At 41.5% G+C, this 14,173-nt stretch overlaps 1 protein-coding gene across 2 annotated transcripts in view; it reads right to left on the reverse strand.

Annotated features, from left to right (window-relative positions):
• Positions 1-10,075: 10,075 nt before the first annotated feature.
• The window catches only part of PLXNA2 (plexin A2), a 611,865-nt gene continuing 607,767 nt past the window's right edge, over positions 10,076-14,173 (reverse strand). For both annotated transcript variants that reach the window (XM_084853404.1, XM_084853402.1), the window contains one exon: positions 10,076-11,334. In XM_084853404.1, the coding sequence (XP_084709530.1) occupies positions 11,239-11,334 (96 nt within the window). In that variant the 3' untranslated portion in view covers positions 10,076-11,238. The remainder of the gene's footprint in view (positions 11,335-14,173) is intronic.

Here is a 14,173-nt window from a genome sequence, read left to right on the forward strand (position 1 = left end):
CAGACCACAGACCCACAAATTTACATGTAATACACAGCTAGGGATACACACATGACCTCTAGCTAGACTGGGGAGTATGGTTAGGGTGGAAATTAAAATATGGCCCCTTGGTATAAAAGGTTGAATGTGAAGATACATATCCTTTGGTTATGGATGGGAGGATATTTTGGAAGTGGGATGTTTCTTCTCATAACCAGGCTGAATGCCTCTGTGTTCATACCCTAAAAAAGGAAATCTGTCAAATAAAATAAAAACTCCCTTTTTTGTTTATTGCCCTGGTTAAAAATTTCGACTGGATCCAGTGTCATTCTACAACCTGAACAATGATTTCTTCTTCATCACTGATCTGATACATTATTTCTCAATGGCAGGATTTAAAAACAAACCAGTTATTTCTGTGAGGATGTTTCTTCTTTGTTAATGGTGAAAAAAATAATCTATTTTGTCAGCACCTAAAGCTAGATGGCAGTGTTTAACCTTCTTCAGTCTCTTGAGTTTTAAGTACTTGGCATGTTGTAAAAGTAAATTGGAGATTAAATATTTCATTTTGGATCTCCTAGTACTGATTTACTACTGGTGCAACACAGAAAGTAAATATCCCCTCACTGGTTTATCAAGTGCATGCAGTAGTAAATTCAACCTATCCCAAGCCAAGCCCACTAAGGAAATATATTTTTATCCAGTAAACTTTATTTATATATAACAACAGTACAAAGTGAGTCCTTGAATTGCAAAATAGGAGTGTTTCATATTTACAATAGGTACACAATAATATATTAGAATAATAACAAAAAACTTTTTTTTCCCTTGGAACAGTTTTAAATATTTCAGATTTCTTACATCCCCCCCCCCCACAACACTTGTAAAAACAACAAAAACCAGACAACCATCTCTTAAAAAAATTAATATAGAACTCCAGTGTGTCAAGTATAAAGGAGGAAGAAGTTGAGAAAAAATTTAGGGTAGTCTGTTGTGGGTAAATAGAGACCTTGCCGGCCTGTAGTCAATTCCAGGCCTGGGACAAATTAAATGAAAGCCCTTTCTCATGCCCTCTCAAATCTTCCTCACAGTACTAAACTGGATCTTTATTAGAAATTTCACAAGATTTGGGTCCTGTCTATTATTATTTTTATATTAGTGCACGTGCAGAAAGAAACACTGCATGAGAATAAAGATTGCTGTAGTAGGAAAAAATCCACCAAACGTAACTCCTTCAGGGCCTTCATCCATTTAACAAGGCTTGGTAGAAGTTGTTCAGTGGATTCCACCCTCAGTGCTTTCAAAACACTTGCTTGCTTGTGAATAAATCTCATGATGTGCTTAGGCACAACGAAAGCTTATGGACAAGACCTACATCATGCTCAAAATAAATCTAGAAAGTGTTTTGAAATTTTCAAAACAAAAGCACCATTCCAGAAACTGTGCAAAATTTAGTTCCTGTAAACATTCTGAAATCTTGTTTCAACATTGCTGGGACATTATCTAAGCAGAATGCTGACAGCCAATTTTGAAATATCAACTGTTTCCACTTTTTCAGAAATGGCACGTCAAATTTGAGAATAAAAATTTGCAGGTACCAAAGAACCCTTTATAATTATGAACAAGTTGTAGAGTATGTTTGGTATCTCTCCCTTTCCCCCCCTCCCATTTTGTAGCTTCACCCTAAAAAATGCTTCACTTGTTGGCCAACAACAGGATTTTTAAAAAATGCTTGAAAAGCTGGCATTAAAATGTTGCTGACTTCTTTGGAGCACCACCTATCTTGTAAACAAGATAAAACAAAGTGAACAACAAAATATGGGAAGTTTTAAGTGTCTAAACTTCTGCTTGTTTATTGGGATAAATGTATTTTCTCATTTTAGCCCATCATCATGTTTCATCTGTGAAGGGGGAAAAATACACAACGAAGGCAAAACACAGAGGGAGATTCTGGGCAAAAACAAGAGACAAACACAGAACCCCAAGCACTAATAGCATTCAAAGCAACTTGTATCTCATTTCAATTAAGTGACCAGATTTATTTCATATAATACGCTGAGGAACAATGTTATTCTCAAATAACCACATGAGGTGAGTTGCTACTTGTTCCATCAACTTTTTCCAGATGCTATTTGTTGCTAAAAGGGGCTGCACAGAGCAGCCTCCAGCAAAGGAGGTTGGTGATTCTGATGTCAGTGGGGAGGTGAATCCACTCTGGGTTTGTCAGAACTCTAAAGGAGCTCTCCAAGGTGCAGAGCCACCTCTTGGCCTAGCCTACGTCACAGTGTCAGCATTGCAAGGATAAAAGGTTGAAAAAGAGCCACGTACACTGCCTTGAGCTCCTTGGAAGAAAGGTAGGTTCAGCACCTTGGATAGCTCCTTTGGAGTTCTGACTTGTTCTAACTGAAACCCAGAATGGATTCACCACCCCTTCGACATCAGAGCCATCAGCCTCCATCATACTTGTTCCCTGGTTACACCTGAGGCAGGACACACGCCTACAACAAAGCTTTACATTTATCAGGGCAAAGGCCTTTCTGCACACTTTCCTTGTGAAGGTTTCTTCCAGATGGCCCCAGATCTGAACAACCGCTTACAGACACAACAATGATTAGTACATGGGGTATATTTGTATCATTAGTTTATCTGGAAATAATGCTCCATCATTATGGTTCTAAGGGTAGTTTTGCATGTTAGAAGAAAGGGTGTGGAGAGTGAGTTGCACTTGTTCTTTTTGTGCTTCTGATGTCATGTGTGAAGGGCACTTTGGATTCTCTCCTCTGGTAAGGTACCCACGTCTCAGATGCAGAAAGAGCTCATTTGTCTCATTGTGGAGGAGCTGGAAAAAAGGTCCTCATTTGCATGTTATATATGGGAAGTGCAAAAAGAGAAAGGATGATTCAGTCATGCTTCCCCTCCTCCTCTTCTTCGTACCGTGTGATACTGATAGATTAAGGTGTGCATTTGGAGCAGGGGAGGAGATGAAACCCACAGAATATCTAATCAAGAACTATACTTCAAACCTCTATCAAATCCTTCAGAGAAACATTTACTGGAAATTGAACATAAACATTTTCGTTCTTGTGAAGCCTTTTAAAAGGAAATACATTCAAGGGGTGTTTTCAATTTTAAAACAATTTTTACTCTACTAAAACTGCAAAATCCTGCATTTAGAGTTTTCTCAGCCTATTGGTTTATGGATTCTGGTCTGGTTTGCACAATATGACAACCTACGGTGGGTTGTCAGCTTTGTTTCAGAGTAGCTTGTCGTTATGTCTGAACCTGGCATAGTGGTTTCAGTGTGGTTTGCTAACCATGTACAAGCCACCCTGAGAACCCAGGCTTGTTGTTGGGTTGTCCGGAGTGGCTTGTTTTGGGAGTGGCTTGTTGTGATGTGCGAACCCAGCACAATGGCTTCTGTGTGGCTTGTCCCAAAAGGCTATAGATTCACTTGGCAAGAGCAGAAGAAAACCCGACTTCTACGTTTGCTGTCTCGCGATCTTGCTAGCTGTATGTCAGGCTGGCAATATCTGTGCGCCCTATTCCCATTCGCAATCGCTGCTCCCTCTGTGCAAATGGGAGAATTGTGCAAACTGAGCAGCAAACAATTGTGAAATTTGTGCAAGTTTCCCCAAATCTGTACAAATTTCCTGATTTGCAGACCATTAAAAAAACAAACAAACCACTCTCTGCAATTGTACACAAATTTATTTGGGGAAACAACCCAGAGACCAAAAATACACATCCCCTCATAGGCTAAAACATTAAAATGCAGATTGCGGTGGTGGTGGTGGAGATTCATGCTTTTTTTTTTTACCATTTCACCACTTGGGGGGGGGGTTGCACACATACTCATTTATTAATGCACATTTGCACATGTGCTCATTAACAAATTATATTAGTTAATGCAAATGTGCATAAACCTCCCCCGAAGTGAGAAAAAGTTAAAAAGCACAAATCCCCCCAATTCCACATTCTCATGCTTTAGCCTATGCAGCGGGGGGGGGGGGGGGCGGTATTTTGGTATTTGGGGATTTTCTCCCCAACTAAATTTGCATACAATTCCAGAAAGTAAAAAAAAGAAGACGATGCCTGACAATCTGCGACACACAGCTGGAACGGATTTAACAAAATTTTACTCTTAAAAAAAGTTGTGCTGCAACTGGGATAGGTGATGTGAGTGGGTGAGAGGACAAAGGGGGAAACAAACCATGGCAAACCAAGGAGCGCATGAATGGCTAATGGGAGCAGCATGGATAAGTGATGGATTAAACAAGCTACCGTGGTTTGTTTCCAGGGTGGCTTATCAAGATGTGTGAACTCACCCTATGAGTTCTTTTAGATACTTCTAAGGGTAAGTTATGTTTTGGACCCAAATTTCAATCCTTGATACACACCTCTGTCTACAAAAGGCAGGTGCTTTATCTGCATTATGCTGGCATGGGATAGGGTGGATTGATAATTACCACACGCAGATACAAAAGGAAGGATGTGCTGTGCTATTCAGAGGTTTGGAAAATCCATCTAGCATCTTGAAAAATGGAATATATCTCTTGAGTATTTATCACTTAGCTCCCACTGCTGAGTTCATTGGGTAGATCTGGGACAGATGGGTAAAAGTCAATGGGAGACAGAATGGTGGGGGCAAGAAGTCTCTGGAGACACGTTCACTATTCAGAAGATCAGACTGCTCACCTAGCTCTAACTTGCAAGTAAATATGTAGTGTAACATCTCTCTGTACTATTACTGGCTTGTGGTTTATAATACAAATGGAATCTGATAAACTCTTGCTCTACTGGAGTTTAAACACTTCTTTCATGTTGGTTATTTATCCTCCTCCAGCTGCTCCTGCTGCTGCCTCTTTTTTTCTCCAGGTTTCAGTCTCTCTCCCCTCCCCCAAAGCTTATCCAGGTCAGGCTGTTTTTGTTTCATTTTGTCTGGTGAACTGAAGCCCTTTGACAGGTGAATTTAGATAACATTGGAGCCTAAAAGGAGGGCTGTTGGGGAAATCACAGCACCTGGTGCTGCTAATGCGAGAAGCTCTAATTCCTACATAAAGCTGAAATTAGAGTTTTCTCAAAATGAAGGTCCTCAATCCTGCATCCGGTTGCTGAAGTTCAAGGGAACATACACAATAAATTATGCGACTGAAGTTCTCTTCTGGCTAAGCTTTTACATGGTCAACTTGAATTTAGATCTAGACTGTTCCTGTTTCAGCCAAACCCTGTTTCTAAGTGTTGTGTTTTTGGTCTTTATACAACAAAACAGTATTGAAGAAAATAGAGCAACTATAGCTAGGTGTAAATACTGAGCAAAACTCAAACGGCAACACTAAACTATGTATTCTGCTTATACAGTCTGACATAGACTGTCAGGAATGATTCTGAGCATGTGGAGATAGTTAGCAGCTCAGACTCAGAATGGGAACAGCCAGAACTGGGGGAGGTTTCCTCCCTAGTGAGCTCAGATATGGATAGACATTCTCCCCAGCAACTTGGCACAGAGTTGGCTCAACCTGAAGCCCCCCCCCCCCCAAGTTATTCTGGCCGGCAAGCAACATCTCTGATTCCCACTTGGCTATGTAATCAAAATAGTAATCAAAATTACTATTGATATGTGTAATTGTGTGGAGTAGCTGTTTTCCTTTGTAGTCTGAGTCTCTGAGGATCTGCATTTGTAAAGAGCCTGGTTGTTAACTAATAAAGTAGTGAGCCTGAAGCCTGGTACCCTGGAGTGTGTTGACTGCAAAGGGAGAGAACCAAGGAACTTGACACAGACTCCCTTTGGTTCCAGACCTCGTTCCAGGAAACAAGACAGCGAGCAAGTGCAACTAACGCCTGCCACCATGACTTTTCTGTGACAGCATCAATTACATATTGGAGGCATCATAAGAGGTTGCTTACCTTCTAACTGGAGTCATTATAGAATGGCCCCATTCAGAAGAAGGAGAAGAAGTGAGGCTGAGTACTGGTGGAACTCGAGTAGCTCTTGTGATTGGATGGGGCCTTTTGCAGAAGAAGTCTTGCCTAAAGGGTAAGTTTCTACTGAAAATACAATCCACTGGGAGTTGCAAAGAACCTAATCTAATCAAACAGTTGGCCCCTTTGTTGAACTGAGGCAAATTTGGGACAGTTCATCCGGACAATGTTATGTAAACTAAGTTCACTTATTATTATTATTTATTACATTTCTGTATTGCCCCATAGCTGAAGCTATGAGTTATTCAGAAGTAGGACCATTCTAGTGAAGTAGCCATTACTGTAAAGATATGGGACCCCTTCTACCAATTTGGCAGACAGCAGAGACTTCCTTTTCTGGTGGCCAATCATCTGACCCTGTGACTTAAACAGGTAATAACATTATTTACAACAGCATATAATGGAAGGGTAGTTTGATAAAAAAGACCTACATCACGGTATGAAACTGTAATACGGATGCTAAATGTTATACTGAATTTCCTGACTGGCAAGCAAAAGGCATCCCATAATGACAGGGATAGAATGGGAGCTTGCTAGTCCACATCTGCTTTTCTGGGTAAGGCTAAGGTGTCCACACTGTTCTGAATAAAGTAGAGAACCTTTAGCTATTCCTAAGATATTTCGCACTATACTTTAATTTCCAACACTAGGTTTTACCATGCTTGTCATTAATTTAGCCAGAGGCTATTCTCAGTGCAGTTGTATCAGTTTAGCTGTTTACTCCCTTCTACCACTTTCTAAGTGCTCATGGAATGTATTCCAAGAGAAGCTGCACAGACAAGAGTGTCCCAATGCTCTGGCAAATGAAATGGCTGCTGAATTTTAGTGCTAAGGGGAGAATAAGTACAGCAGGGGCAGGCAAGTGTGCTAACAAGATGGAAATGTTAAAATAAAGGCCTTCAAAGGAAAGAAGCATTTGATTAGCACATCACTACCTCTTGGAGAGGGCTCTTTGATGGCCCTGGATAGCACTCATCAGTGGAAGATTAAATGGAATTATTCAAACAGCAGTGCCAGGCACAGAAAGTCTAGGAATTACGTCTCTGGCTTTGATGTGAAAACACCTGAAACAGAGCAGGCTGAGACTCAACTATCAGGGGAAGGAGGCACTGACATGGATGGAGAATGTCACCTAAGGCTATCACAATGGCTTCTGAATGCTCAAACCATGCTGCTGTCCAAAGAAAATAGTACTTAAAACTTAACCCCCACAACACTTAACTGAATTGTCCATGAATTAGGCTACACAGCTACAACGTTTGGTAGCTCTTTCCTTATCATATTTTTTAAATCATGGAGCAGAAATTATAGCACAACTTGGATCCCCAGTTCAGCTTATGGTAAGTTCTAACTACTTAGTGTGCAGAACTGGGCTGGCCCAAGTCATTTTGCTGGGCAAAGGACAAGATGGCACCCCACCTCCACATCAGATTTCACATACAGAAGCCAACTGGACTGGCAGTTGAATCTTACTTCAACACTGGTGATGAAGCAGCATCCTCCCAGCATCCTGCCTGAGGACTAAAGGCTAGTTTAGGGGGAACAGGGCAGGTCATGTGGCACACACAGCTCTGTCCTCCAACATCTCACTGTGTCTCTGCCCACTCTCCACTACAGAGCTGATGACTGAGACAGCTGCCTCACTCTGCCTAATGGTAGGGCCAGCCCTGGTGCAGAAAATACTAGATGAAATGTTTCAAAATGGGAGATCCCTTCTAGCTTTAAAAGCTATGTGTGGAGATTACCAGTCTGCTATGGGAAGCATGAAAAACAGAAAGCAGTGGTCATCATTGGGGGACACTTCCAAATGCATGATGCCTGACATCTACTAGCTGCATAAAGACTCTGACAATCCCTGTGCTGTTTGCCACTGGTTCAAACAGTCTAGCAGGATCAGTGTTGGCGGCACAATCTACATAAGAAACTGTAGTGCCAATCCACCCCTACTAGTTGGTATCTCTGGGTGAGTTACCTCTTTCTCCACTTCTGAATAAGAATACAGGAAATGGCTGTAGAGTGTTTTTTGGAAGGCTGTAGCTACAGCCACACAGCCCATCTGTCCCAGTGCACTGAAGGAGACCTAGAATGGTCAAATTGTGAAGTGCCTGCAATGGGGAAATTCGTTTGACCAAAACTGGCTGTTGAACTTACCACCGACACCAATTAAGTTCAGGAAAAGAGGAGACAAGTCTGCCTTTGCAGTCAAACTCACCACACTGCTGAAGGATACAGAAGCAACTCTTCTGAAACTGGGCTGCCCCTCTTCTGAGATGCTTCCTGCATTTGGATCCTGGTCCCTGTTCTTGCCAAGCCAATGTAAATCAGAGCTTTCTGGCTGCAAAGTTTTGGCTGCTGTGAATGTCAAAGGCTTTGGCTTCTTGCACAAGGTCAGTCATTAGTATTTCTTTCAGGCTATTAATAGGGCCCAGGGAAACATATGAAAGTGAATTATCAGGGGAAAAGTGGGCTTGGCACAGCTTTTAATGAATTAGAATTAAAGCAGCAAGTTGCTCCTTTCCTTTATCCCTTTGCTGGCAGCATTCAGGATAATGATTAGAAAGTTAAAATTGGAGATTCTCACAGAGTAGGTAATTCAGTGTGCAACCCACTTGTCCACAGCCTTTTATACAAGCATCCCCCCTCTCTCATTTTGAGGGGAATCGGGGTGGTGCGTGCTGGAAGGTGGGAACTCTGTGGATGATACACATCTGCACAAGCCATTGGTGGCAAAAACTGTCTGTTCTGCCAAAGAAGTAGCCCAGTTCCTCCTTTCTGATATGGTGATTCACTAGCCCAATCTCAGTGATGTATGAGTCCCCTTGCGCAGGGGCTCCACACAGTTAACGGGCTATGCCACTGGTCCTCGTTGTGGTGTTGCAAGCCTCCCCGCCTCCCCAATGAGCATGTACATCTGAAGAGAGGAAGCCTATGCATATAGAGCTCTATGCACACTGGCTTTATGCAATCTGGAATCTCAATTGTGCAAGGTTCCAAATTGCATGGGAGCCTACAAGCACAGAGCTCTATGCGTGCTCAATGTACTGACACTGGGGAAGTACAGCCCCATTTCCTGTTAATAATGTGGAACCCCTTTCATGTGTATAATGTGTGATGGGTGCTAGGGTAACCTCCCTTCCAGACTACCTCTTTAAATCTGAATCCTGCCTTGGATTTATATGGCAAGGATAGTCCTTAGATATAGGATAGATAGATGGACTGGTGCTGTAAATGTGAGGCAGGAGCAAAAGCTTTGGGTCTCCTGATTCTTTGAGACTTCCTCCATTGAACAGTTATAGAATACTACAAAATGGTTACTCCTTGAAAACCCCTACTCCAAACTTCTTTAGGCTTTTCTAGTATGAGCGCTCTGACAACCTATAGCTGACATGAGATGGCATCCACAGGGCAGCTTTCAACAACCCTGGATTATGCTGAAAACGTTACAGGCTTTAGGAAAACGGTGACATGGTCAGAATCATCATACAAGTCGGTGGTACAACAAGCCCATCCTAGACCTCATTTAAGAAAACCATTCTACTTCTCTTCAATCTGACACAGATTCTAGTTAAAGGATCTGAACTCATGTGGTCGATATCCTGCTTTCCATTAGGCCTAATCGTCTTGCCCCCTAGTCACCCCTCTTAACTGCAGCCTGCACAACTATCAATATTTATTAGAGAGAGAAATATTTACAGCATCCCATCTGCTACTTGGCACTCGTGAAAGGGACAAGAAAGCTTTGGTCTCATGTGTGTGTGTGTGTGTATGAGAAAAGAACAACAACTCACAGACATCATCAGCCTTCCACAGATCACTAAGGAATGGGCTGTTAGAGTCAGCTAAGAAACCTAACCTGAGACAAGACACACGGACAAAGACAAAGACGACAGCCATTAACAGGCATGTAGAGTGTGCCATTTCCTTTTGTCTAGAGAGGTCTCCCTCACCTCACCCTCCCAGTGGATACAGAGGTCTTATGCTTGACCTTTACATGACCTTGCACATGGTGTGAGAAAAATGCAAATGCCATTTGTCCTGATCGCAATAAGCATCAGTGAATCCAAGGAGGGAAAGCAATAAATATGTCACCTCACTAGGTCTACACTGTTCAAGTATTGCTTGCCGTAAACAGGTATTTTTTTACTGCAAGAAATCACATAGTGACTAGGGAAAAACAACAACAACAACAACAACAATAACAACAACAACCCAAAAGCTAACCAACCCATATCCGAAGCAACTAAGAAAGCCAATTAGTTTTTACACAAATCGCACCTGCGGAAGCGCACAATGCACCAGTTTCAGTTTAAACCACTCACAACTTCCTTAGCTTCAAAAGGACAGGACATTCCTTAGGAACACGGTTGTCAAATACAGAGAAACAGGGAGGATTTTTTTTTTTTTCAACAGGGTGAGTTTTGTGTCAAAGTAGAAGAGGAATGAAGGACATTCATAAAATCATAGCGATCCTCCAATGGGAAATAAGAAGTATTAAAAAAATATCCGTACTCTATAAATACATAGCTGAAGTTGGATTTCAAGACAGATGGGTTGGATGACTGGATGGCTTTTCCACTCATACATTTCTGCTCAGTGCCATTTGCAGACACAGGCTGCTGGGCTTTCTTCCCCAACTGCACTGTTTAAAAGGTTTGGTGCAAATTTGTGCTCGTTGGGTTTTCAGCAAGTTCCCAGGAAGAGGAATAATGGAGTTTTTCAAACATTCCCAAAGGTGTGAGAATCCACTCACAAACCATCCATCTGAGCCACCGATAATGAGGACCTCATGGGATGGGAGGGGCAGTGTGTGCAGTGGAATCTTTTCAATGGGATATTTGATGTGGCCACTGTGGTTTTTATACATTTCATTTTTTTCCTTCTCTCTTTCCTTTTTCTTTTTTAAAAAGAAAAACTTTAAATAGTGTTTTTGTTATCTCCTAATATACATCAAACAACTTTCATGCAAAGCAGCAGTCATGGAGGAATCTAGGCTTCCCAGGATCTTTCTAGGTTCCAACTTGAAGAGCTGAAGTTCTTGGCTAATCCAACTGGTATTTGAGATGCACTGTTGCTATTGGTTTGGTTTTCTCTTGTTCTTTCAACTGGAATCTGATGAGTTCCAAGCTAAGTATCTGGGCCAACTTCTGCTTTTTTGGGGAGGTCTCCACAGTACTTCAGGTATGTTCCCTGCGGCCTCCTTGCCTGTTTTACTCTTAATCCCCAGAAGCCTTCGCAGTAACCATTTCATTTTCTTTGTTGTAGGAGTTCCTGCTCCTTTCTTCAGCTCTCCATAGACATGGCACCAATAAGCTGTTCTACTTTGTATGCCAAACGCTGCCGGCGCGCCTGCTCATCTTGCTCCAGAGCCCCAATGATCTGGAACCAAAATCAATACCAAGGTTTTAGAAAGAGCAGGCAATAAAATGAGTTGATAGAGTGAGTCAGATTAAACAGAGATGAAAGGAAAGAGAAAGGGAAAGAAAGTCATGAACAAAGAAAGGCTCTTCAAAAACAATGGTGAAATAGTCTACAGCCTATAAGAGTATGCCATGTTGGTTCCATTCCAGATCCAAAGACCAGTGTGGTGACAGTATCTCATGCTAGGTAGAATGAGGCAGCTGGATACTAAAGTATAGGTAGTTACCCTAACCCTAGTTCTTAGCTGTATTTTCCCAGGAAAAATGTAAGGGATGAAAGGAAGGCAAAGCATAGAGTGCCATTGCATTCATGGTCCCATACTCATTTATGTGTTATCGTGTTGGTGCACATTACCGGCAAAAAACACAGTCATATTCCGGATGCTACATTTCCTGTATCATTTAGCAGGAAAGTAATGAGGTTCTCATCCCTAATCGGCAAATGGCTGCTGCACAGTACCACACGCTTATACACGCAATTAAATGACAAAAGCCTTGCATTTAATGGTTGTAATTGCAAAATAGGCTTTTCTTGCACTGCAAATTAAAGGGCTGAACAGATGGTGGGAACTTGGTTTCAAGTGATGCATCCATCAGAAGAGTCCATGCTGCCAGTAATACTTTGCAAAATAGATTGTGTTTAGGTTGTGCCATGCTATTTGTTTCTGGGGAGGCAAGGGATGGTGGGATGGCTCCATAGGCCACAATGGTTTTTGAAAGCATTTGGAAAGCAGTGCAACTTACAAGAGCTAGATAAAAAACACCCCCCTCTCTGCTTTCTCTGAAGACTGTGATCTAATCACATCATGATGACGAGTCATAGCTAATTCGATTCTATCTGAAACACATTTTGGATAATGGCAAAGAAAACAAATATAATCCGAAATGAGGCAACCTTACAAAGACTAGTAAAAAAGATCTTATATCTCAAAACATGGGTGTTTTGTTTTTTTACTTTACACTTAGCAAGACTAAAACTCTTTTACAACACAGATTTATAATCAATGATACCACAGGGATTTATAAGCCCATTTATATAAATTTAGAGAAAACAAACTTCTAGAGATATTTTTTAAAACTTCAGGATAAGAAACTCGGTCATATTGTATCAGTGCCCATGACTGGAGAGAACACCTTCTCCGTTGTGGTGCCTCATTTATGGATTTCTCTTGCCAGGGGGGCTTACTGACTTTTCCGCCTTTTTGGTGCTGGGCAAAGTTCATCTTTTTTCCCAGGCTATGATAAATTGAAATTAGCAGCAGGAAATTTAAAACTGTTGTGTAGTTGTGGCTTAATGTTATGCATTCATTTTTATGGTTGTGAGTTGCTTGGGCTACATGATTAAGTTACATCATATGCGTCAACTCCCCCCCCCCCCAAATGGGCAACTGCTTTTTACAGACCCAAGGGGGCTTTGGCAAACTGTTTTTGAAACTCAGAGGAGTTTCAAAAGCATCATGTCAGTTGACATAGTGGTCTGCTGTTCAAAAAGTCAGCAATCTCATTGGGCAGATGCACAGTAGCAGAAGCACTAGTGCAATGCATTGTACGTAGGGGCTGTCTTTGAAGACAGTTTGGAAACTTCAGCTGGTTCAAAATACAGCTGCAAGGCTTTTGAGCAGGACCAGGTGGTGGGAAAATATCTCCCCAGCCCTTAAACATCTTCACTAGTCCATTTCTGAGCACAATTCAATGCGCTGGTGCTTATCTTTAAAGCCTTTCGTGACTTTGGCCCAGGGGACCTGTCTCCACACCAGCCTGCCTGTCCGTGGAGTTCACCCTTGCAGGATCACCTTCAGGTGCTCATGCCCTCTGAGGTGAAGCAGGTGGCAACTAGGAAGAGGACCTTTTTGGTTGTCACACCCTGCTGATGGAATTCCCTCTTCAGGGAGGCTCGCCTGCTGCCTACTTGTTTAATCTTTTTGGTGTCAAGCTTTGAATGGTTAGGCTTTTTAAGAGTTAGGCTGTGACAAACTAAAACTAGCAGCAGTAAGAATTATTATTATGGTTGTGAGATGCCCTGGGAATATTTTATATTGAAGGGCAGCATAGAAATGAAAAATAAAATAAAATAGAAGTGTAGGCTCTTACGCCCACCTAAAGTAACTCTTGGTTCAAACTTCTTCCAAAACATTTCTTTGATGCATTTTTGAATAGTTAATGCTTATGATCTGTCCTGCCAATTTATTACTTGGAGAAATGTTTTTAGGCTACATATATAAAACATGAATTTCTTGAACAGGTAATTTGTTACATTTTATCTTAAACAGATCTTGCCCTGTTATTTGGGAAACACAATATTAATATTTTTTTCTTTGAGAGAATAACTGAGTTTAGGTTGCAATCCTTAAGTTCAGCCCTATTGAACTTAATGGGACTTCTGGTGGACACACACAGATTGCACTGTTACTGTTCTGTAGTGATTGCCTATGCATCTCAGAAGGCCATTTTTTCATCATAATTCATTTGTTAAGATCATGTACTAGTAAACATGGCTTACATTCTGCAAACACAGATATGTTCCTGGATGACAAAAGAATTATATATGATTATGCTCTGAAGGGAACTATACTAGGTCCTAGGTCCTATACTAGGTCCAAAGCCAGACAATAACTATTAGCTGTTAGGCTAAGACCTTCACAGATATAAAAATTATCACACACTGCATTTATTGGCAACTGTTTAATTTTTGCACTTGCTTTGTAGCACTGGAAACTGAACATAGTTCAAGACAAGCAACTAAGCTAGAACAAAATGCTTTTTCGCCAAACTTTCCATTGGGTGCCCTGAAATCCACC

Source organism: Heloderma suspectum, chromosome 4, assembly GCF_057233095.1.
Source record: "Heloderma suspectum isolate Gila_16-S chromosome 4, 16-S_ref, whole genome shotgun sequence".
NCBI lineage: Eukaryota > Metazoa > Chordata > Lepidosauria > Squamata > Helodermatidae > Heloderma > Heloderma suspectum.